This window comes from Corticium candelabrum, chromosome 22 (assembly GCF_963422355.1).
Source record: "Corticium candelabrum chromosome 22, ooCorCand1.1, whole genome shotgun sequence".
Classification (NCBI taxonomy): domain Eukaryota; kingdom Metazoa; phylum Porifera; class Homoscleromorpha; order Homosclerophorida; family Plakinidae; genus Corticium; species Corticium candelabrum.
The window spans coordinates 4,245,703-4,272,228 of record NC_085106.1 but is presented as its reverse complement, the minus strand read 5'-3'; the positions used below and the strand labels follow the sequence as shown (position 1 = coordinate 4,272,228).

General features: G+C 40.9%; 2 protein-coding genes across 3 annotated transcripts; one reads left to right on the top strand and one right to left on the bottom strand.

Annotated features, from left to right (window-relative positions):
* The first annotated feature begins 166 nt into the window (after positions 1 to 166).
* On the top strand, positions 167 to 22,043 carry LOC134197291 (lysine-specific demethylase 7A-like). Of its 2 annotated transcripts, none has more exons than XM_062666580.1 (16): positions 167 to 285; positions 344 to 429; positions 512 to 570; positions 4,411 to 4,772; positions 4,889 to 4,975; positions 12,960 to 13,071; positions 14,445 to 14,695; positions 16,372 to 16,478; positions 16,543 to 16,649; positions 18,210 to 18,299; positions 18,359 to 18,546; positions 18,606 to 18,667; positions 20,558 to 20,719; positions 21,353 to 21,445; positions 21,512 to 21,592; positions 21,656 to 22,043. In XM_062666580.1, the coding sequence occupies exons 1-16, from the start codon at positions 182 to 184 to the stop codon at positions 21,745 to 21,747; spliced, it is 2,043 nt and encodes a 680-aa protein (XP_062522564.1). In that variant the 5' UTR covers positions 167 to 181; the 3' UTR covers positions 21,748 to 22,043. The 2 variants fall into 2 exon arrangements, with proteins under 2 accessions (XP_062522564.1, XP_062522565.1); XM_062666581.1 differs by having other exon boundaries at positions 181 to 285; positions 21,659 to 21,891.
* Positions 22,034 to 26,526, bottom strand: LOC134197292 (translocon-associated protein subunit delta-like). Its single transcript, XM_062666582.1, has 5 exons — positions 26,448 to 26,526; positions 26,259 to 26,380; positions 22,379 to 22,543; positions 22,258 to 22,323; positions 22,034 to 22,201 (listed from the first exon to the last, which is right to left on the bottom strand). The coding sequence occupies exons 1-5, from the start codon at positions 26,503 to 26,505 to the stop codon at positions 22,094 to 22,096; spliced, it is 519 nt and encodes a 172-aa protein (XP_062522566.1). The 5' UTR covers positions 26,506 to 26,526; the 3' UTR covers positions 22,034 to 22,093.

Genomic DNA, 26,526 nt, shown 5'->3' with positions numbered 1-26,526 from the left:
TCCTGCAACCTCAGTTCTAAATGCGCGCTTCCTGTTTTGCTTTTTGTAATCCTACGTTTAGTACAGTATGTGCAACTCTTTTAACTAAATATACTGCGTAATAATTGAATAGGTTATAAGCGCGCGCAGCATTACGGTAAAAAGTCGAGGCCACACACTGCACATGCGCAATACGGCCGTTATGGCCGATGACAACAGCATTGTGTATTGTATTTGCAAGCAACCATATGACCCTGAGCAATTCATGATAGAATGCGACGTCTGCAAAGACTGGTTCCATGGCAGGCAAGCTCTTTCAACCGTTTTCTTCTTTCTTGTGTGAGCAACAAGTGTTTCTCAACAGCTGTGTCAACGTCCAGGAGCACGAGTCGTACGATATCGACGTATACCACTGTGTAGAATGCCAGAAAACACACGGACTACCAAAGAGTACGCATAATGTTTGTTTCCATGTTTTTCGGTCTTTCCGGACTTCCGCTGTACTTGACTGGTCGGAAATTGTTTTGTGTAGTGAAACCGATGCATAACTACCACAGGCACAACTACGCAGATCCATCAGAGAACTCGAAGGTGAGTGAAATGTGCGAGCAAGAGACGGGATGATTGTTGTGGTAGCTGTCATTCTACTACATTGTAGTAGGTTGTTGTGCCTAGTATTTTGTGTCATTAATTAACTTGTGGTTAATTAATTTGTGTAGGTATGATCACATGGCAGTGTTTACTTACCGTGATTATTTAAACGTAAGAAGCACTACATCAGTAATGTAATATACCGCCAATTCTGTAATGAGTCGATTTGTGCTTCCCTCCTGTAGTAATTGTGTTCTTGCATTTTACCTAAAAAAAACTAAAAAATAGTGTGTGCTGTGAGCAACAAGGATTGCTAGGATTTAGTCCATCTGTTTGATTTGTTCTTGGTGGTTTTCTTGCTTACTAAAATTGTAGTGTTGTAGCAAATTTATTCTGTATAAGATCGAAGTCCTTGAAAGGTGCTGTTTGAGATTACTGACAGGGTAGGGTCAACATTGGTTATAGATTGAAACATCCTATAGTATAATACACGACCGCCCACTTCCGTTTGTCCACATGTCTTGTTTGTAACACACCGAATGACATGACGGTCTTGAATCGTTGAGAAACGTGGTGGGCGGGTCGAGATTGAACATCTGAGATGAACGCTCGAGTCGGATTTTGCCTACAGTGCCTCTGACGGCTTCTGTGCTGTTTTTGGCTACCTGAAATGAGAGGTGCCGGAATTTGTTTATTTAATTAGCCAAGTATGGAGATGTTGCTTTTGTGTGCTGCTGTATGCCGTTCTAATTCCCACAGCTGGTAAAGTGCAAGATGTGCCCGCTGCAGTCTGAATAAGCCGGTGCACCGGACCGCTTGTGCATGACCGCGTGCATGTTACTTCCTCGGTGTGCCTTCTTCGTGGAAGTGGCGCCATTCTCCACAAGTAGATCATGTCGTTATTTGTGGGAAGAGTCTGAGATGGGAATGATAGAGACAAAACTCTGGCTCGAGTAAATACAACGACAACAGCAAATATGTAGAGTGCTAAATGCCTAGCTGGAGTGTAAGATGTGTAGAATAGATGATGCCTACTTACGTGTGCATGCATGTACACAGTAGCCTCAGTACTGTACGTTCTAACGTGTGCTAGGTAAACATGATTATACCAAAACTAGCACAAGCTAACAATTATCATTCTAAGAATTTGAAAACTTGCCAAATAATTTCAGTCGCTTCTCACTAACACCTAACCTTTAGACCGAAATGTTGTACTCATACAGGAGTACAGTACACTACTACCGCTCGTCGGTACATGACTATGAATAAAGGAAACTGAGAAATTTATGTTGGAGGCACTACATGACTATGAATAAAGGAAACTGAGAAATTTGTTTTGGGGGCCTGTGCCCCACAGAGGTCTTATTTTAGTTACGCCGCTGGTCTCTCTCTATGGCGTGTCCATCGTAACGAAGTGATGATTGACGCTCAACGGGAATGCTGCTACTTTAGAAATGATTTGATTACAGTGACACATGAAACAGTGTAATCCCAACGTTATCCCTAATTTTGCATTTTCTTTGCCTAATACTGCAAACTTGCAAATTTAATTCACTTAATATTAAATTTCTACCACCCATAGAGTGGGGTCCTGCTAGTTCTATAGACTGTGGAATATTTTCTATGATTTAGCTGTTTTACAAGCATAACAAGAGATACTCTTTGGTGATCTCTTTTCAAGTGTGATTTGTAAGTGGCATTACTTTGACTCCAGTACTAGGGAATTCCAGTCACTAAGGTTTTAAATGGAGACTTAATTACACTAGCGAATAAGCCAGCCAGCCTAGAAAATTTTCTTTCATTAGAGGGGACCTCGCAGGCAAAAACAAGTTGCTCTTGAAAAATAGCCTTGCTTTTGAGAAGTTCAACTGTACTCTAGTCGCTAGCCAAAGCGACTTCATAAAGGAGAAATCGTGTTTTGAATGCTCCCAGACAAAGAATGACGTATGACGTCACTGGAGGTCACCTGGATCGTTTTGTATTAGAAAATCTCCATTAGCGCAACACGACTCTGTACATCAGATCGCTTGATTGGAGACAACACTTGAACATTCACCTTCACTATGAAGTAGGTGCAGCTTCGTAGCGATGAGAGGAAAACATTGGAGGCATTCGTTATGACTTCTCAAGCGCATAGGTCTGGAACCTCTGAGGATACATCGCACCAACTTCCGCTTTGACGTGTAGTGCTGTAAAAGACTGGAACAGGTAGGAAACTACAATGCTCTTACATCTATCATAATCCTAACCCTAACCCACTCACTAGCTCTGCTTTGAAATCTTTCTTGAAGCAATCTGACTGAAAATGATCTACTCTTACTCTGGAATGTGGTCCGACTGCCTCCCTATTAGCCTCAAATGCAGAATCCACTGTCTCAGCCACGCTCGATCGAACGGAAATCTAAACAGACTTCTTTCTCTGTTCCAGGCACATTACGACAAACTTTACAAGTCAACGGCATTACTAATGAACGTTAGATATCTTAAATCAGAGTTGGGAAACTTCAGATCGACTACAAGAGATGTAAACTAAGAGAACACAGCAAAGCGGCAGTTAATGAAGTGTTTCCTCGGAGTTCCTGACCTACGCACATGAGAAGTTATAACGAATGCTTCCAGTGTTTCTCTCTCATTGTTACAAAACTACACCTACCTCACAGTCAAGTTGAATGTTCAGTGTTGTCTCTAATCAGGCGATTTGATGTAGAAAGTTGCGTCTCGCTATTTGAGAATTTTCTAATACAAAACGATCCAGGTCGACCTCCAGTGATGTCATACCTCGTGCGAATCGTCGTCTGGGAGCATTCGAAATGCGATTTTTCCTTTACGTAGTCGCTTTGACTTGCAACTAAGGTACCATTGAACTTCTCGAAGACAAGGCAATTTTTCAAAGCAACTTGTTTTTGCGTGCGAGTTTCCCTTTAAGACTTCTGTTACTTTACTGTACTAAATACTTGTTGAAGGCCTTATTTTGATGCCGATGTTAGCCATCTAGATCAATGTCTTTATTATACCTGTCACGGTGAAGCCGTTAGTGTAAACGTGGTGTAAGGAGACTTTTTCAATTGTCTAGAAAACCATACCTACAAATTTAAAAAGAGATTGAAATCTTAAAAGATATTGTAGTAAATGTTTTTAGTACTATTGGGTACTTTTAATGTGATCATGCTTCTTTGGTTTGGTTCTTAACATTTGCTGTATTGTCAGAAAATTGATATCTGTGTTGACTACATAGGACAGACTGGAAACATATGCCAAGTTTGATGATGCATTTATTATTGTGTATGCTGATTTTGGATGGATACTATGTGTCTAAATTAGATAGCTAATATGCTACATGTATAATATTCTGGTGGTCAGCAACCAACCAGGAGGTTTTGTTGTAAACAAATGGCTCAGAATTTAAGAACAGCAGCAATATGAAATTTTAGGTAGCACTGTCTATATAACATGACAATCAGTCGAGAGTCTGGCCACACAGCATTTGTTTGTGCGTCTGTGTCTGTTTCATTGAGGCCGCAGACCCAGATGCAGACTGAAATGCAGATTTTGATCTACGTTTGCAGGCATCTGGCATCCAATCATGCATCTAGCATCTCAAATTCTTTGATGCCATTTCAACATCCTTTTTAGCGCAATTAATGATAATTAGTGAGTTATAACTGAGATGCATGTGCAGGGTGCAGGTTTTGAACATCCTTCACACATTTGTAGACACAGACACGGACACAAATGCAAATGTAATATGACCAGACCGTTGATATTTTACTATGCGTGTACTACACATTGCATATCTATTGTATATAGAGGATGCAGAATAGTGACGTTGTGCTTCATTAGGTGGTTCAGAGCGGTACTGCTATATTTGTTCACAACTTGAAGACTCGTAGGTTTTTTAATGCAGATGAAATTGTGTGTCGCTATCGTGGCTCTGACATGACACTGGCACGGCTGAAGGCTCAAGGGTTCTCTCAACCTATTATTGTCGATAATCAGGAGGGTTTAGGACTTGTCGTACCGAACGATTCATTTGACATTTTGGACGTAAAGCAGTTGGTTGGAGCTGACCGAGAACTGGATGTCATTGATGTAGCTAGACAGTCGGACTCCAAGATGAAACTCGTTGACTGGACAAACTATTTACTGAATCCATCGAGAACAAAAGTTATGAACGTCATCAGTCTAGAATTTAGCGATACACCGTGAGTACATACAGTCATTACAAATTAGTGTGCTGTTTGTGTATGTGATTTGAGACGAGAATGTGGTCTTGTGTAGCTCTTGTCATTTATGGCTCTGACATGATGTGATACTGTAGGTTAGCTGATTTAGTAACAGCACCGAAGTGTGTTACTGATCTTGACTGGGTATCATTGTACTGGCCAACGGATCAGCTGGATGAGTGGTAAGAAAGTCTGTGCATGTGTTTAGAGTATAATTGTGTATCTCTAGGAGAGGTTTTCTGGTGTTTCTGTTTATTTGTCTGCCAGCCTGTCGGTTTATTTGAGCATTTTCATTATGTATATCTAGTTTTAGTGTTGGTTTGTATGGATTTTTATAAATATGACACCTCTGTGCACTGGTAAACTCAAACAAAGAAATGTAGTAGAAAGCTGACATGCGCTATCAGAAAAATTATAGTCATGCAATCTACCCTTATAATGATATCTTTTCTAGCAATATTGTCATTACTAGCTAGGATGTATTCTACTGAAGCCAATTTTTATGCTGACATTTGACCATATAAATCTCTATGTTTATGACAATGTTATAACGGTATCACTCTATATTTTAGTTTGATATTTACAGCTGCTGCGGAACAATTTTGTATTCATGATATACCAGAGTGCGAAATAACAGTCGGACATCGGACATTTTCCGACTGAATTAAGCTTTTGTCTGATTGCGTAGATGTTAAATGGACGTCATGTCCGATCAAAATTGGCATGCCAGACTCATCTTTTTGTGACTTTTAGTACACTGTACTGTTCACAGTGTAGCATAAGCAATTAGAAGTTTTTCCATGTAACATGTAGACACTACCATTTCTGCCGGCAAACACTCGTGGCTTTCGTAACCAGACTGCATGCGGTCAGGCACTATACGACACGCCTCCCGCATTGTGCACGTGGTGCTGCTTTGTCGGATCTGTTCAAAAACACAAGCTACGCTTTGAGTTCACAGCATCACTGTACAGGAAATCAGAACACTGCCGTCTGGAAGAGCGCAAACCGCGTTACCTGCTAAACTAGCTAGTGTTCTTCAGCAGCGGTAAATCAGAGCACACTAGCTAAGGAAAGGTACTATGTACCAGTTATTATTTGCGTTGATTTGGACGTTAATTTTGCTACACCATGTTCTGAAGAGATGTCCTTTGTATCATTGGAAACTGCAGAACATCCCATTCAAGAGGCACGTTTGATTTTGTACAGTTTCTACAGTTGTAAAACTGCCTAACTGCTGAAACTTGCATTCGATTAGTTCTGAAACTGTACGAACTGCTTCCAACAGTTTTGTTGACGGTTCATGAAGCTAGAACTGACAGTACTGACACGCTTCTTTTCTGCGAAAGTCCCGGAAGTGTGATTACACACTATTTTGCAGACAGCAATACTGATGGTTTGGGTGCTCTATTGCTCCGTTTGAGGAAGATTGGCATCCATCATAAAACGAACAAGAGACGCTTTTAGCTGAAGTCGCTGTGGTAATCGATGGATTTGTAGGTAGCTAATGAAGCAGTGAGGTAGTTACCTAGGCGTTGAGATAGACAAAGAGAATTTTTTGTTTGATTTAGTTCTGGTTTTGTCAGTTCCAACACACCATCTTTCAGTTCTAGAACTGCAAATTGAACATGCCCTACTAGCAGAAAAAGTTGACATCAATATATAGTAGGGGACTTATCGCTAGATGCAGGATAATATGTTTGCATAGCAAAGTTTCCTACACAACTATGACATTAGTTAATGATCTTTGCACTAACCTACTTATGTTATCTCATGTTATCTCAGCATCCTTCCTACTCGGTATGCTAGGGATATCATGATGTTTAATTAATGTAATTAACGTAATAGAGATTTATAGAGCATCCGTAGAGCCTGACCTTTCCTTACTAAAACCTACTTCTGTTGGCCATGTTAACTCGAATAGAGGATCGTCTTATAGGTACTTTGAGACTTTGTTTATTAACTAGCTGTCCTATTTCGTTGTATGTGCAGGTTTTGATAGAGGTGGGACGTTCATTACAGAGGATTGCACAGTTTAGATTTCCGGAATTACAGCTGTCACAGTAGGTTCGAGTGTCCGGCTGGTCATCGCTCCCGTGGCGGTGAAAGACCGGCTGGAGACATTCGCCATTCAAACAACCGCTGACTCTCTATCCTCCAATCAGAGTGCCGTTTAATGTTTGTGCGTCCTCGATAGGGATGCACGTCGCTATTGGCTCTTTGCTAATGTAATTTCGCACTGACGCAAGTGCATGTAGTCTCGACACGTGTCATCCAAGTCTACAAACCACAGGTCGACTCTTTCCAGCTTTTCTAGTTGTCTGTCTCTCGTTCTAAGAGCGCTAGACTCAAAGTTTACTACAGAGGCCAACCAAAGGTCGACTGCAATGTATGCAAATCATAGCTCTGCACGTCGCCCTGCGTTGAGTGCAAATATGGTCTACTCGTTCAATGCATGCAACATACGACACCGTAAGCGACTAGAAGTTGTTTTGCATGCGCTGCCGATTCCTCCAAGTACAAAAAGAAAGACAAAGGAGAAGACGACATCCAGGTGTAGCTCACACACTAACGAAATGTCATATTATTCATGAAGCGTTTTTGCTGCCGTTTGGTCTCTTGCACGAATCGTTCTTAGACTCATATGTAGTCGAACACGGAAGTACACGTGTCCGGTAAAAGAAGAATGACATAAATTTCTATAACTTTTCATTAGTGAAATTAGTTGTAGAAGCAATTGACTGCTCAGCTACAAAGCCATTAGTAGAGAGTCAGTAGCGACGGGCATTGCTATCAACAGTTATCGTGAATACACGTGCATGCACAAACACTAACCAAACGTGTAAAATCCTGATTGGAGGATTGAGGGGCAGTGGTTTCCTTTGAGTGGCGAATGTCTCCAGCCGGTCTTTCTCTGCCCCGAGGGAGGTGACCGGCTAGACTCTCGAGCCTACTGTCACAGTATCTAGTTGACGAACTAGCAGCCGCACTTGACCCAGCTGATGCTGCAGCTGATTTCGTCACCCTCGCTGTTGAAGGTGATGGCAACTGCCTCTTTCATGCTGCTAGTCTGCTAGCTGCAGGTGAAGAAACAGCTATGTTCGTCTTTGTAGCCTGGGGATGAAGGAGATGCAAGATTATGCTGAGTTTTATGCAGATCTTTTCATAGAACGGGGCGAGATCGTTTGATCAACAAGCAGATCTCCACACATGTCATTGAATTCACTGTTTTCTCAAGCGCTGAGTGCTTTGGCCAGCAAGAGTTTCTTCAACTTTTGTGGGAGCTCATCCACACGAGAAGCTCTAATTGAAGCTATTAAGCATGAGAGTAGGCTAGGATCTAAGTTGGGCACTTGGGTGGGTATGGTTGAAATGCCAGCTTTGGCAACAGTTCTAGCTTGACCTGTTCATTCTGTGTACCCAGCACAGTTTACTTTGGTATCTCGACCCTATATGAGCACCACGTACTATCCACGTGGCAGTTCACACACTGACAGCGTAGAATGTCTCATATTGATCATCTGGTCATTTTTCAACAAGTCAGTTTTGGATCAGCTAAACCCAAGGCTGAACCACTTTGTTCCACGTGCAAACAGGTAGAGATTGCCAGTAGCAAAGATCAAGTCCTCTGCTAGGTAGTGATGACAAAGAAAAAGAAGCTGAGTGGGAAACACCCAAGAAACGTCGCCGTGTTTTGCTTTCGAATCTCTAAAGCCCATGCTCTTTAACTAAAAAACCAAGCAGCCAAATTTGTTTGGATTTTTTTGACATGAAGCAGAGCGGCAAGCCGATATGTAAGCTACAGCCAAAATCAGCTGGAAGTTAGCCTAGTTGTTCATCTCTTGCACCATTTCATGACCGTTGTTCTTCGCAGCTATGAAGCCCTTTAGATGCAGACAAGCATTTGTCGATGATCAACAAACCTCTTGCAACCCCCAGCACATGTCAGTCACTCACGGTGGTATTTCCGGCTTATTGTGGTACTTTTGGAAATTCGAATTGTCCTCGACAGAGTCTAAATCATTGAAGCCACGTATTGTCACAGTAAGTACTGCCACAAAGTGGAAAGCTGATAACACCAAGGCACTCAACACGGTGAGTGGCTTGAGTTTGAAATTGAAGACTCAGTTGTCATTGCTCTCAAATGTTCTACTTGCGCTCGTTTCGAAGAGCAGCTTCACTGTTGTAAGGAATTCACACGAGCTTTAATTACAGTCTTGAAAAAGGTAAGGACTTCTGCATTCAAAGATTATGCTGCATCTGATATGCACAAACAGTCCCTGCATTTGCTAAAGAAGAGCCATTCTGCTACTGTGACTGACTATGCGCCCATGGCAACAGCACGTACTACGTTAGATCTACGCTTAGAAGCCAAGCTAAGACGCTGGTTTGACATAGCGTACTTTCTTGCAAAATACAACTTTGCTTTCAAAAAATTAGTGCCCATGTGCCTCCTTGAGGAAAGGCATGGCGTAGAACTAGGCACCGACTACAGAAATGAAAAGGCAGCAGCAACGTTTGTTGCCTACATTGCTCAGTCGTACCAGGAGGACTTAGCTTCCACTCTAGGAAAGCGCAACTTCTTAGCATTCAAACTGATGGGAGCACTGATTCTGGAAATATAGAAGAGGATGTTATCCTGGCATTTTATTTTGACAGTCACACAGCAGATAATAAGGTGCATATTCGGAACAAACTGATTGCAGTTCGCAAACCAAAGTCTGCAACTGGCAAAGGGCTCTATGAGTGTCTTGAGAGAGCATTTGAATATGCTGGTCTAAACAACTGGGAAGAAAAGCTGACAGCAGTTGGCTGCGATGGAGCTAGTGCGAACATTTCTAGAGGTGGCCTTAGAGGTCATCTGGAAAGAACTCTCTCATGGGTTCTCATGTTTTGGTGCTTTAGCCATCGACTAGAGCTAGCTATAACGATGCTTTGAAAGAAACTCTATGTTTCTAGCCGTTGATGATCTGCTACTGCGTTTGTACTACTTGTACGAAAAGTCACCAAAAAAGTGGTGGGAACTCCATGACATTGTTGCAGAATTGAAGTCCTGTGTTGACAAAGAAGAGTTTCCAGAAAGTGGTAGAGACAAACCCATACGAGCATGTGGCACCTGCTTCATCAGCCACAAGGTGGCAGCCATGCACAGGGTGATTGAGAGGTATGGTGCATACCTCTCACATCATGCGTTTTTGTTCGGAGGTTGCTCTGTAACAGCAGTAAATTGGCAAAAGCTGCGGGTGGTGCACGAAGAATTGGAGAAGCAGTAAACTGCTGCTGGGCTGTGCTCTGATACATGACATTCTTAATTAAGCCATGTACAATTCTGTGCAAAGCACTGCAGGATGAAGAGGTATGCCTGTTAAGTGCTATTAATGCATTTCTGGATGCAGCCAAGTCTCTGACTACCATTTGCGATAGTGATTTTGTTTCCCTCCGTACAGTGAAAAACGTTCTTGACAGAGTATAGAAGCAGGGATTCGACACAACATATCAGAATGTTCCATAAGGGGCTTGTTGCTGCTATATGCAGTCTTGAGCGTAGCAAGGACGATTGTGCAAAAACAATATCCAACAGCCCAAAGGCACGCTTAAAAGACGTCAATGCTGAGCTTCGTCATGCAGCTATAACTCTCCTTGCAACGCTTGGATGGGAAAAACAGATGACCCTACATTTGGAGACACAGAAATTGAGAAATTGGTCAATCAATTCCAGTAACCGCTTGAATTGAGCTGGATTTGACCACGTCAAAGTGTTAGAAGAGTGGCATGCTTTGCTTCGGCATGCTTTGCTTTGGCATGCTTTGCTTCGGCATGCTTTGCTTCAACATGCCAAGATGTACTTGAATCTTCAAGACGATCACCGCGAAACGTGGTGGAACATCTTCAACTGTTCCAACACCAGTGACTGGTCCAATGTGTTGCTACTAGTCGAATTGATATTCTCACTACCGGTCTCGGATAGTGCTGTAGAAAGTTTTTTTCTGGACTAAAATTGGTGAAGACAGACAGAAGGTGTCTCCTTGGGGAAGATCGGCTTGATTGATTGCTTAGAATAGCAGTTTATGGTGCACCTTTGGAGCAGTGGGATGCAGCCAACGCAATTCAAGTTTGGTGGAAGGAGAAACTGCAAAGAAAACCATTCAAGAATTCAAGGGCCTACACCACCAGCATATCCTCGACTACAAAAGAACAGGATATGGAATTTTATTTGCATGATTGTGACAACTTCTTTGAGTGACACTTGTGTCGATAAGTTTGTTGTGAGTTGAGTTACAAAATTGACATTGTGTGCTTATTGGAGAGTTGTTGTAGAGATCACTTGTTCCATTTTCATAGTGATAGTATCTATAAATGTTTAATACCCAAAACTTTCACAACACAAGACATCTGATCCTGATGTTCATGTTCCACTAATTATAATTCTAAGAACACAGATAAGAGGTTACAATATTAAGATATTACTATCTTAATAATGATAACTACGTTATGTTTATTTAATAAGAAGGTATCTAAAGGTGATGCTCTTCCTAATTGTAAGGTACTACAAGATGAGATAAGTCTAACAGAATGTGTAAATTTGTGTGTCATGCCACAAGCAGATATGTTTCTGTCTTTTCCAATGGCAACCCCAGACTCACATGTTCAGTTTTTGTTATGCGGATATGCATGCTCTCATCAACGTCATGCGGAGTATGGAGTTAATTGCTATTATTTAAGTACCATGTTGGATTGTCCGACTGTTATGCATTGTGTCCGGACAAAACTCCGTATGGCTGGACATCATGTCCAGCAATGTCTGAGACCTTAGTGCGAACTCTGATATAGTGATGTTTGTTGATATCAATCGGTAAAGTGTGCAAAATTTGTGGGACACTATAACAACAATGCAGCGTTTAGTTGACAGACTTGTGATTTCTGTTCATTAATAGCAAACAGTCTAGAATCCACAGTTAATAGAATTGACTGAAGGGTTGTACTGTGATTTCTACTGTACATGTAGAAGTATGGGTTATTATATGATTACTAATTTACCGTGCTATATGGCTTTTACATACCAGCATGGGGCGGAGTTATCACCAGGGCAGAGTCAAGGGCTCTAACCCAACTCGGGGTGTGGGTAAAGCCATATATCCACACTAATTATACAATAAGTAATTGATACCATGGTCACGTGACATGTATAGAAGAGAGTGTGACATTAACCGGAAGTAACTTATTGCACACTTGCTGTGTAATTCGTCATATACACCATGTAAATATCTCGCTCGTGACTGGTCACACGTCACATGACCTTGGTATGATGAACAGTTGAAGTCAGTGTACTCATGCAAGTGTGTATCTCTGTTTCACACCAACATACTTCTATAAAGGTAATATTGTTAATAAAATAATGTCATCCATCACTCTTTCATTTAATAGTAGTCTAGTTACAACTTGGAAGGTCACAACTTTCAGTTATATGCATATCTATCAGTATATACACGTGCAAAGGAAATGTGTCAGGTTGGATCAAGTTATTTAATATGTTAGAGATTTTAAGTGCATCCGTGGCACTACCAATTTCCTTCAGACTCTGCTAATACTCTTATTTGTAAACTGGTGATTTCAGTAGAAACAAGAAGTCACCTCCTGTTTCTGAGTTGGGCATGTCAGGTTGATGGTTCTTTGCTTCTGAAACATTAATTGCTGGCGAACATTTGGATTCAACTTGATAATGAATTTCATTGTTGTTCTACAGAGTGACTCTTTCATGTTTTACATGGCAAACACAATAAATATAATTAACGTACATAATGCATGTTTACGGTCTGGGCAATTTGTCTCTATCAAATGTTTCTGTGGTACCTCAGTCGAGTTGAAAGTCCATAACCAATCAAAATCTTTTTATATGTATGACTGACCTCCATTGTGAAAGCAATCTGTCTTGTCATAAGATTTAGTGCCATTTAATGATATGAAGAGAGTGATTGAAAGCATTGAACTAGCTAGCAACCACATGAGCTTATACATGAGACAGTCTTCATGATATGCACTTTTCAGACATCATAACTTCGTTCGTTTGTTTGTTATCTAGGCTTACACTACTGCTCTCTAGATTTTTGTTTTCTATTTGCAATAGTTTGCATTGTAGATGTTATACTCGATGTTGCTGTTTTGTAGCACACACGTGAAACCTGTGGTGCAGAAGTATTGTCTAATGAGTGCCAAGGATTCTTACACGGACTTTCATATCGATTTTGGTGGGACTTCGGTGTGGTATCATGTCCTCAAGGTAAATCTCGTCAATTTTTATATACCTTTAACAGATATGATCCATCTGGGCTAGATGTATTTAGATCTTCTATGCATTTCATTGATGTTTTATGGTATCATTGATTACTTTTTGGCAACCATTCTAATTTTGTTATAGGCGCGTGGCACATATGTGTTGTAGCTGCAACTATACGTAGTTGTACTGTTTTAAAGAAGCAGCACTAAAGTGCTAAATCCTTGGCTGCTAGCTTTAGGTTACGGAACATGCAGCTGCTGCAGTGTCGTGACGCTAGGCCATCTATGTCATACTGGTGGACTAACGCGTGTGATCACACGTCAACATTACCAGAAACAATGTACAACAGAACTATATTTCGCTAAATTTCGCACTTTGTCTAACATTATTCAAGCACCATTTGGCTGTATTCATTAGCGATCACTCACCTTGCTGTAGGGGAGACACCGCCTACTAGATCAGTCATGTATTTGCAAATCAGCACTGGCATCTATCAAAGAAGAAGTTGACTATGACACAACACAAGTCACATACCCATGCCACGACAAAACAATGAAGCACCTGCATTTGTTTTGAAATAACTTCATCACTAGGACAATTGCCAACATCTGCTCCTGTGACAATTATACTGCCCACATCTGTCTATCGACCCGCCCACTTCCTAGTGGTTCCTTGGGTTGTTGTTTGTCGACAAGACTCACTACTGTAACCCTAGGCTCTGCCTCCAGTTAATTAGTCAGCCAGCGAAATGACATGCAGTTACGGACATTAAAAAAATGTTTACCAAACTATCAACATGTCTTTGTGCTAGCTATGTTACAACCGCAATGCTGTTGGAAGCCACAAGTAGACTGAAAGGTTAAGCAGTGGACAGAAATGGGCTCTGAGCAATTTTTTTTATAAAGCCATGATAGGAGCTATGTAAAGAGTAGTTTGCGAGAACCAGTACGTTAATTGCGTTTCTACCACACATTAGTACATGCAACATTAGGGTTGTATCACATTGACTTCGTCATAGTTCATTCTTTAGCAAGGCATGTTGACCTAGATCTGTTTGAATGTGAAGCGGTCTTCATCACAGTGCACATGCATGACAAGCATCAGAGTATCAACCTTCTGGCAGCAAATTTTCTAGGAATTCTCAGTGTGCTACTAATTTCCAAAAGTTACAAGTTGCAATTTACAGCACCTCTACGTTATAGACTAATATAACATATATCAGTATGTGTATAGTAGCTAGCATAAGGTATGACTTTGAGTTTAAACTTTCTTACTAGCTGCTTCAACAGTTTAAATATAAGTGCCCCGGTTGTCTAAAGCTTGTTACATTGCTGTTGGTTGTCATTACTCATATTCTTTTATACCTGTAATTTCAGGGCGAGAAAATCTTTTACCTTGTGTGTCCATCAGACCGCAATTTGAAGGCTTACTGTAATTGGATCAGGCAACCTACTTCTAGTGAGCAGTTTTTTGGAAACTTGGCTGACCGGTGTTACAAACTAACATTGAAGACGGGACAGACTCTTTTTATCCCAACTGGATGGATACATGCTGTGCTCACACCAGTTGACTCACTTGTGTTTGGTGGCAACTTCTTGCATAAGCTGAACATACAGCTGCAACTTAGGTGCGTTGTATCACTGTTCGTGTGGAAATGTGCATTATTATTTTGTAATTGATTATAATGTATGTCATAAGCTTTGTTTAATGCGGCATTAGTAGTTTACATGCCCTGGTGGAGTTTTATAGTTTCATGTATGAGTAATTTCAATGATGAGCCACCAGAAATGGTGCTTTGGAAAAGCTGTGTGACTGAGTGAGTACCATTGTCAAGAGGTGCTGTAGCACTTCCTGGTTGCATGACTATGCTTCATCATCCTCAAGAATGTACGATGCCTCTCATTTAGTCAAAACGGTTCAATCACAGAGTGGTGTTTGCACTTTGTTGTACACGACGGCCACAAACAATTGACAGACAGGCAATCACAGACCACTGACCTTCATGGGGAAGAGTTCACCAGAGCATTCTAATTGCCACCTCCACTAAGGAGTTAGGTTTGCATTGTTAGTTTGTGAGCAGGATTACTAAAAAATGTATGGATGGGTTTTGATAAAAATTTGGTAGGATACTAGAAATGTGGTAGAGGAACAATTGATTGGGATAAATCTAAATTTGGGTCCTCTTTTGAGGAGTTGGCTCTGCTTGAGTCTTTTTGTGAGAGAAACATGAGGTCATTCCTGATTTTGCTCCTGCATGCCCATATCATCTCTGTTGATGGACAAGTGATGTCATTTAAGCTGTACATTCTAAGGTGACGAAAAGCCTTTCAAGTAGTTGCTATGGAAACAATTGTTAATGGAATTAGAGGGAACTGAGCTGCTTTGGAGGAGATTTGCACTCTCTGAGTGCTGTCTACTGTATGGGTCGTGTTGGGAATGAACAATTTTATAGACACATACCCAACCACATATGTTTATTTGTCTGTGTTTATATATGGGATAAATCTCGTTACTTTGATGATTACAAACTATTTTATTGATCTTGCATTGATGTTGCAAAAGATGAGAAGAAGACAGGTGCATGTTTAGAGAGGGCTCTCAAGGGTTTTGAAGGGTTCTGAAGGGTTCTGCAGAATTGCATTTTACATATGTCCAGTACTAAAATTTGTCAAGTTTGTACACTGACAGGTTTATGATGAAGCAAACGTTTTTCAAGTACACACAAACGTTATTATTTCTTGTGTTTGAGTAATTGGATAGAGAGAGATCTCATAGTGATTTTTTTAACCAAGGGAACCTCTTCTGTGGAAATCCTAAGTCTGATGCGACTCCTGGAACATGTTATAGTTTTTGACATCAATTTTTGTTGGGGAGCTAATTCACATGAGAATTACAGTCAAATTCTTTAAAAGAAAGAATGGAAACACTTTCTGACGTATTCTTGTGTAGCACTTGTGATTGCTAAAGAAAGGATTATACTGCACGTGCGTAATAATAGCAAATCTTACTTGAACTGAGACAAAATCATGAGGGCAGTGACCAGAAGCTATTATATTTGTTGGAGTGGCCTAATATGGCTAAGGCATTGGGAAATGTTACTATGAATACTTTATAATGCATTGCTCAAATTACAAGATATCAGAAAGACTATATTTGTGCTGCTATTATTATTTTTTAATAATGATTATCTTGGTGACTGTCCACTAAAGTACATAGTCGCAAGCGAAGCAGCTTTCTTGATTGTGTGTTGTGTATGTATGTAAATTATTGTTTAGTATGCTTGATGCTTATTTTACTTTCTAGAATTTATGAAATGGAATGTTGGCTCAATGTTCCCAACAAGTTTCGTCATCCAAGCTACGAGACACTGAACTGGTATGCAGCTCAACATTTACTAGAAGATCTAAAAGGTTTATACAATAACATAACATGTGACCATATGCCATATGTGTATACTTCACTTTCTGTTAACAGGACTTTATGACTGTGGTGAAGCAGCTCCATCATACTTGCTGAATGGTCTGGAAGCAATGGCAGAGGCTTTTCAACGATGGACTAGGACAGAGGATAATGCTGGAACGGTATGAGTTATTTTCACATTATGTAAACTTAGGGATTAACATATTATAACTAACCCAAGTTGAAAAGGGTTTGTTGTAAGACTTCTTTATTATTGACTGAATTGCAGTTGAATTTTCTGTATGTGTAAAGGCAATTGGTGAATTTAATGTCCAAAACGCTGATTTGCGCTGTGTTTATTTGCCTCATATTTATGAAATTTGGTCTGAATTTTTGCTTGATTAGATGGCTTTTCAGGTAGACATGCAGAGGAACAGAGGGGACACAATTAACTGGAGCTCTCGAGAGCACACACCTTACGCATGCTGACATTGTGAGATACCTAGCCTTTGCTTTATGTGTGATGAAGCATGCACAGTGTGAGCCTGCGCAATGGCTCCAGTAGTGGACAATACACTTTTAGAGGCTCAGGCCACGTCCAATTTCTTTGAGCCAGGTTTTAGTCTTTTTAGACAGTTTGTTGACTTGTATTAATTTTCTAAGATCTGGTGATGTTTGGGTAGGCATGACCAGTAATCTGATTTGTAAGCCATGTCTAGCACTTTTGGTTAACTTAAAGGTACAGTCCATCGTTTAGCGCTCTGCCCCTGCAAACTTGATTGCATACTATATGCAATCAAGTTGGAAGGTTAGGCTGAACTACAGGCAAAGCTGGATATCAGAGCGTAGTCACCGTTACAAATAAGGAAAAAGTACGGAGCGATTTTGCAATCTCGTTGTTGAAGCAGAGTTTGGGTCGGGCACAAGCCAACTCGTCATTTTTCCTCAGTTCGAAGGCACCAAATATGTTACGTTTTACTCAACACCAGATTTGAACATGCGAGCCCTACATATCAGTGTGAAAACAGAGCGCATAGGATGATCACGTGGTAATCAATAATTAGGTCAAGTGATAAGTGCAAATGCACAAATGCAGTGCAGTTGGTCCGTTCAGCTTTGCATGCGCATCCATGCCTGTTTCATAACCCACGGGCACATTTTCTCAATGTCTCACGAGTGTCTTCTAGCATTTTATTGGTAGCGAGGCTTCTAGCGTTACCACACGTTAATGGAATGTTTCTCACGTGACCATTGTATGCACTCTGTTTTCAGGCTATTTGCTGCTAATATCTAGCGCTCTCATATCCAGCTTTGCCTGTAGTTCAGACCAACCTTCTATCTTGATTGCGTAGTTATGCGATCAAGTTTGTGTGGGCGTAGTGCTAAGCGATGGAGTGTATGTTTAAGCAGAGTCCTTTTCAGTAGTGTGTTGATGCTTACAACTTGCATAATTAAATACAGACAGACGCACAGACGAACCGATCACTCTACCCTACTTGCTTCCGTGCAAGAGTTAATGAATATGAACTCAAACTGTACACACATAAATTTGGTTCACAACACACCATACTACGTGGTGTTTGGATAACTAGAGTCATTGTGTAAATCTAATGGTATCTATTCGTTCGAGAAATAAAATTAAATGTTGATATTGTTCAATTTCAGTGATTTGCAAATTTAAGTGTTTGTGATGACCTAAATCTGTTAACTCAGTGTAATTACGGACATACTGTTTGTAATAGGATTCTGCCCAACATAGGGATCAAATTCCAGATGCTATATCTCCCGGCTTATTCATCAAAGACATACGACGGCAGCTGAAATATGCTTATGTAGGAGTCATATGGATGTCCAGACTATACTGTTTGATTAGAACATGTGTTTATTATAGAAATTGCAAGAGCGAGCAAGAGTTCCACGCCCTCATTCAAGTCCATTGAAGATGACCATACCCAAGTCAGTTACTTCAAGTTGGAAGAGTGGTCTAGATGCGCCTCTTCAAATGAAACGAAAACGTAATTCACCAATTAAATCAGGCATGAAACTTAGCTTGACCAATGGGAAGATTGTGAAGAAGAGGTTATAATATCAGATAAGATGTATTCAGTGCTATGTCTCAAATGGTTACCTATTTCTAGCCGGGTGGAGCAGTCTGATGGCGATGGCGATGAACAGTTGCCACTAACGCTAAAGCTTGTAGGTAGGTTGTGAACCTAGAATGCTGTCTCTAAGTGTTACACATGGTTTGTTCATATTTTGTGGTACAATTCACTTCTTTACTAAATGAGGACACGTATAGCTCATTCACACAGGCACTTGTAACCTGGCCAACATGGGTCAGCACGGGTCAGCAGGAGTCTACTTGCTTTTGAAATGTTGTGTGAACATGGGCCGAGTCGAGTTGAGCTGCGCTGGAATGGCCTGCCTCAAACTGCCATGCCAGCATGGTTTTGGCTCAGTTTGGCTTGCATTCGCCGTGTGAACAGTAACCAAGCCGAACTGTAGTCTCTCGTAGCCAGACCCTCTCCCCTCGTCATACTCACATAGCCGGGCTTTTGCATGGCATGACATATGCTGATTCTGTATAAGATGGCGTGGTCTCCGCAAGAAACGCTTTGTCTCATCAATTTGTGGGGAGAGACCAGCTTTCAAGTTCAGCTGGAAGGATGCATCAGAAACAGAGAAATGTAGTGGTGGCGTAAATCAATCGATACAACCAATCTCCTTGACAAGCTTCAGCGTTTGATTGGTGCAGTGCCATTGAGAAGAATCGCAGCAGCTTGTGGCCGAGCCATATGTTGTGTGAGCATTTCTGATGTACATGTGACTGTACTTAGCTAGCACGTAGCCACCTACTAAGTGAGCTGGCTCACTGTTTCTGAATGTTGTGTAATGGGGGCTGGCTTGGCTTTCTGGCACAGACTGGCTTGGCTCGACTCGGCTTGGTTTAGAAAGAAGGTCGTGTGAAAAGGCTATTACTAATGAGCCATCTATGGTTGTCGATATTCTCATCCATAATCATATGTTTCGCAGTGTGTGTTTTGTTGACTTTATTTGAAGGCAAGTGAATGCCACAAGAGGTTACATTGACCTTGTCTTCTACGTTTAGTATCCACATAGTTTACCTTTGAGCACCCTTGTTACCCTTTGTAGAAAATTCTGCTTTCATAGTTGTGGCAGAGTCTAGTAAACCTGTGAGACAGGATTATTGGCACATTGTTGCCTTCTCAGAGTGAACTGAAAGTCAGGTCGCCAGCAGAGTAATGGTTGCTTACCATGTGGTTCTGGTTCTAACCAGCAGTAGTTATGTTGTTTATTGCAACGAATTGTTGGCACAGTGCAAGTAACCCTTCATGCTCACATGGCTCGTGACTTCTGGACAGCAGGTCACGATCTAGTGTTATGCTTTGGTCAAATAACTGAATTTATTAAACCTAATTAACGTGTAAACCCCCTTCCCACGTTATCCGGGCATTTAGATAATCCTGACAAATTTATTTCTGCCTGAAAAGCCAGTGACTTTCACATGTTTCTCGCATGACATCTTTTCAACATGAAAAGCTGTGAGCCTACTCAAAAGATGTGTAATCATGTTGAGTCATTGTTGACCCACTATTGCTGTCTATTATTTAATTAAACATTTGTTCATTATGTACTTGACTATCGATGTACGATTGAACCTCAATGAATTAAATCAACACACACACACCTTCATTTCATTTATCCGGACAATTTTTGCTTCTGCCGAAAAGTTTGGATAATCGGGGTTGTACTGTAGGTATGTAAGGTTAAACCAAGAGTAAGGATGTTGTGTCTTCCATGTCATGACACATGATACAAGCAACGCTGTGTGAACTTGACTTCTCCCAACTAATGCATGCACTTTTATAGTTCTTGTCATTCATATAAACAATTTTCTGCTTTACACAAAATTCATTTGTTACAGATATATGGAGTAAACATTTGCACAAAATGTTTTCAATCTTAATGTAAGAGGTTTAAACTCTAGATAGGGTTAACTTGATCGTTAGATCATGTACGTTCAGGTTATGTTACGATTGCATTTAATTAATAAACATCTCACTTGCAGGTTATCCTCGTGGTGGCCAGGTAGTGAGAATTAAGAAATCGTCTGATGGTGAAGATGTAGATGTGGAAGATGAATCGGTTAGCAGTGTCATGCAACTGCATACATCTGACACCCAAATGGGAGAACGACGGACCTCGGCTATTCAAAGGGATGACAACTTTGGTAATTTTGTGATGTCACATCAGTTAATTGTGAATGATGCTTGATATGAATGGCACTTGCTTTACCCTAATTAGTAAGGAACCTTGGGGTACACTTAGGTATCACGTACATACGATTTGCTGAATTCTAGTCGATTGTTGGTGTACAAATAAGTGCTGGATTCGATGTTGTGTGAGTGTTAGAGACAACTGTTGTTTAGATGCCTCACTGAAGGTCCACACCTTGGTTTACCTAAGTACCTGTTGAATGACATCTCGTATTGGTGACGTAACAAAACTTGAGGAAATACATCCAAGCCCATGCAAAGGGTGGTTATGCATTAGTGGGTATTTTGTGCATCAATATTGTGTGTGTGTGTGTGTGTGTGTGTGTGTGTGTGTGTGTGTGTGTGTGTGTGTGTGTGTGTGTGTGTGTGTGTGTGTGTGTGTTTGCATATAGAGGCAACAGTATTCAGTTAGTTGACATGCAATCACTTGCCAAGTTCCAGCATAAAAATAATATATAATTAATTAAACACCACATTTACTCTAAGGTCTCTTGTTCACTGCTAACCAACTTTGGCATACATATGGTTTCTATCAATCACTCTTTATGCCTTTAATTTGTTTCAAGTGGTTGCTTTTTCCATTCCAGTTTATGGAACTGATAACGCTGATGTAGAGGCAACAGATACTGCACTAGCGAAACAGGCTCGCCTTTCTAACGACAAGGCCTGGAACCCAAAAGGTGACGTCTTCACAGCAATATGTAATACTATTACACTAGCACCACTGTTGCTATGATATTCAACAGGTAAACGACATGAATCGACTCACTCATTATCACAACCGATCACCGATCCTTCTTACAACCCTGTCAAACATCTTCAATCAAGTTCGCCTTTTATTACTTATAAATGCTGTCCGTTACTCTAATTATGAATATGAATTTGTATAGCAGCAAAACAGAGACGACCAAAGAAAGGACTTGGAACAGCCAAGCAACGGCTGGGACGAATTCTTAAACTTGACCGGACTGGCCGATTATAGGCACTACCACACATGGTTTGCATGTACAGAAGAAGGACACAAGGTACCACAAACAGTATGAATGTCACCACTCTGGTGGCAAACATGGATGCAACTCATTTTTCCGAGATGAATATTTTGTTTAGTTTGATTTTTTGCGACATCGTATTTGTTTGTACCCGCTTGGCCCTTACCACCACCATTTTGTACATAATATCGGAGTCTACTGTCATGGCTTTTCGAAAATAAATGCAACATTAGACTTTCGTTTGCCATGCCAAGGAGATATGGGAGACATACGACCAAGTGATTCTATCGTAATACAATTGTACTGGTGCTTCTGCTAGGCCAATACGCCGTACACTGTCTACTCGCTAATTCGTCCCTTAACACTGTTGGCGTACCACCAGACAAGGAAGGCAGTTAAGACGGCTACAAACTCTGTCTGAACAATAAAGCCCGGTCGACTCGCTCCCTGACAAAACACAAAAATGTTAAATACAAATAAGTGATAGCTAGCTAGCTCAATACCTTATGCTTGATTGCAGTGGATATCATTGGCTTTACTGAGTCTGTTGCTTCCCCACTCCGTTGAGCCTATAGGTAAACATTTATTACGTAGAAACATAAATAATTTGCTGACTTCTCTTACCTTTCTCAAAGCAGCGTAGCCTTCCTCATCGTAGATATTTACCGTGTATACTCCGGCTTTGGCAACGGAATGTTTCATGTGCCAACTGACTTGATACTTGTTTGTGTCTGGAGTACTTGTTACAGGGACGTGAAGCCCACTGATCTCAGCATGGAGATAGAGACCCTGAAACAGAGATTTTAAATAAAATAGATGAACAAATGACGAATGAATGTTATTTAAACTGTTTTAGGTTGGCTATGTGAGTGGTGCCTTTTTGTCTTCCAAACAGCACCATCAGGGGAGTGTAGGAGGAAACTGCAGCACACATGATAGTCTGCTACTGTGCAACATAGACGCACCTACAATATTTACTACAAAGTAAGAATGATGTGGGTGTATCTGTCTTCGATACTATGCACCAAATAACTGGTAGCATTTTGAAGCAATTCGTCAATGGCGGTTCGTGTATGTACTAGATATACAGTAGGATGTCCCTTTCACTCACTTAACAGAACACTTCATTCCCTGACCCTCCATAACTCTGAATAGTCTGGATAACTGATACCTACTTGCTACACCCACGTAAAAGGTCTGGGACAAAGTGTTTGGTGCAGTAGTTGTCTTGCAGCAGAGAGCGAAAAGTCTGCAGTTTGTCATTGGTTTCCAGCCATCTGAAGCTTTGGTTCAAATTTCTATGTTTTCTTGTACAGAGAGAACGACTTGTTTTCATTTCTTCTTCTGTGGCTCTTGGGGTTTCGACATTGCCATAACATGGATGAGACCTATACGTGTACTCTGATGCTCATTTGCATTGATGTTTTGTGTACGCAAAGCTAGAGTGAGTCCAAGGCACAGGTCATCTAGTAGACTGATGCGTTCAGATAACTGGTGTTCAGGTAAGTGACATCCTACTGTATTTCCATGTCTGTCTTGAAGGTAGCACTACCGGTCTCATTCTTCAATTGGTTCAAGTCAAAACTGAATAGTTCAGGTCCGTCCATACAAATTGAATCTAATCTCTTTGTATTTCAGCAGCCCCGCTTTGTATTTAAGAAATTGCAATATTTCATGATGAGAGCATAACATATTCATGATGAGAGCATAACATATTCATGGTAGACACAAGAACTGAACATCTCCCACTCAGCCCTCGATGTTTCTTTTTCAATACATAACACATTTCCCAAGTAGTATTGTTGGATTAGTACCTGTAGACAGCACAAAGCTTCTCACTGCATTATCATTGCTGCTTCTTCCCTGCTAAGTTCATCTGTACGATTATGATATGTGGTACTGAAAATGAAGAAGCTTGCTTCTTCTTGGTGGCCATTTACTGTAAATGACAAATTTGTCACCACAAGTTCTACAAGCTGTGCTGGAGACTGAGGCTGATTTTGTACTGATTTACTCTCGTACTAGCAAAAACTACTCAAGTCAGTATTAGCTTCTGTCTCAGCTTCATTGTGGTTTGGAAGAAAGAGAGTCTTTGCTATCAGTTGGCTGCCAGCAAGGCGAGGATTGCACGAGCTAAACCATCCAATCAGTGACATCGCATGTAGCAAATATACAATATACTATGTATGTCAATGGCAGAGAAGTAGTACTCCATGGCTCTAATTTTTACTTTAAGGACTTACTCGGTGCTCCAGTGTCGGATGGACAGTGCCAGGTGCCTTCCAGTACTCAGCCAGGTACCTTACACCCACACATCACTAGCATACTCGTAGTGATACAGTACCAGGTACTGATGAAATTTTTTCTCATGACAAACAGTGTCTTGGTGCATTTTGACGAAATCGTTGCATGACAAAATATTTTTCGTTTACAGTATAATTTTATGTTATTAGGACATGTACACAACTAGTGCACATGCAAATGTTGTTCCTTGAGGTCTAGGCATATAATTATTAGTTTGCCAGCATGGAACTTATCTGGGGGTTACAATCAATGTAGCACTACATCAATGCTTGTGTACATGCCACATTACCATCCCATCTGTTACGTGGTCGGTGTACACTTTGTAATTATGTTGCAGACCAATGAAACCCCTTTTATTCTGTGCAGCTAACTGATGAAACTCAATGCCTTGTATCATTTACAGAAACAAACGTTAGATTCATTGATAGTGGCATTCTTCAACGAGTCTCTCAAATGTAACCAAAGCAGCACCCGACGACTTTGACTAAGCATCAGTAACGACCAGAACGATTAGCCTCAATCTCTCATACCCATTTTCTTGCAGTGTACTGATGCAGCAGAAATACACTGGCACGACTTGATAAATGCAAGCAAATCATCGATACAGACAACACAATCATATGTGTGTAAAAATATTTCCGAGTCTGCAATTGGTAAATGGCCACCAGAGAAGCACGGAATGATCGTCAATGGACCGTTCACCAAGCCACAAACCCCAAGGATTGTTACTATTACTAGTAAATGAAGCTGTGTTTACACCCTCACTTTCACAGCAATGAGCCTTCTGAAAGTCACGATAGAAATATTGTTTAAACCACAAATTTAGATGCCATTTTCTTCCCGAGCACTGCTTGCAAATCTATCTCAAATCGTAAAAAGCAACTTTCATTTCACGTAAATTGTCTGTAATTGTCAAAGTAACAACAGTTATAGCACAACTACAAATTATAGTTAATAAAGTAAAAGTTGATACTGGGAGACAAGCACGCAACATAATGCCAAAGAAAAATACAACACTAATGGCAATTTTTAAACTATTAAAGGGGCAGTCCCATGGAACAACCTAAGCTTCAAAAATAGGTCTTGACAAGTCAATCCGAATGACGTTATTTACATGTCCAAATTTGCCTCCTTGTTGAAATAACAATGGTCGCCTATAATTGACCTTGACATCACTGGTTTCGAAGTCACAATAAAGTGTCTTTAGCATAAAGTAATGGGAAGCGTTTACTGGTAAGTGGTAATTATGTAACCACAACAACTAAGCGAGAGATCAGGTTTGTAGGTAGAAGAAGCAGCGTTGACAAAAAGGCTACTGAAACTGTAGTCATGATTCAAATGCGGGTTTTTCCTAGATAGCAGGATCTAAGCTCTTGTGCATTCTACCTACTCGCTACACAAACATAACGATGACAGTGAATGTTCACAAGTTACATACACTAACACTCAGACTTTGTTTCGCAAAGACGGCATGATAGAATTGTGAGCGCATGAATAGGAGCGGCTGTGTACAGCATGGCACGGCATGGCACGCATTAGTCTCAACTCTTAGACTTGAGCCAGTCTCTTTCCCACCCCGCCATTTCACTGGATTGTCACTCTGAAGCAAGTAGATTGACAATCCGGAAATGACAAAGGTGGGGAGAGACTGGCTCGAGTCTACTCAACTCTCATGTCATTGCCTTCTGACGCCCAGATGATGTCTGCACAAAAAGCGAACGCAGACCAGTGGCAGACTACATGTTTTGAAACCATGTCTATATGATCACTTGACTGAGAACCAGTATTGGAGTATACCAGATTAACAAGTAGGGCAGGCCGCAGAACCCCACTCAACAACATAGCTGGAACAATGGTTCATCCAATGTCTCTGGTTGCCATGTACAAGCAATCACAAATACGGCTCCTTGATCGGACTGAACTAAGGGCATGGCATTCCTAAGCGTGACAGACATAGACAGCCAGCCAAACATACAGTCACAAACCGCAAATCAGTTACCCTATAACTCAAGTCTCGTAACTATTACAAAGTCCCGTATAGTTATGGCTCATAGCTGAAATTACTACTAAAGACAATCTTGCAAAAATTATTTAACTACAGCATTAAATTCTCCACAAGTGGAGACTAGGAATAACGTTTCCTACACTGATTGCCCACGTTCTGGTCTACTAGTAGCATCAAGTCACTACTAGAGCTTACCTTGCCTGGTTGACCACCACATGTCAGTTCAAACTCAGCAATGAAAACCGTCTCAGACGCCATAAGAATTTCAGTGGTAGAGTAAGTACTGAAAGTTGCTTGTGGACTCGAGCAAGTTTCACCTAAAGAGGGAGCCCCATACCATAGTCACTAAACCATGCACAACCAAAGCTGTCGGTAAAGCTTAACCGTAGCCGAAGACAGGCAGCAGAGTTGCTACTATCAAACAAGGGATCAGAAACGCCATCTTTGCTGTACACTCCACGCC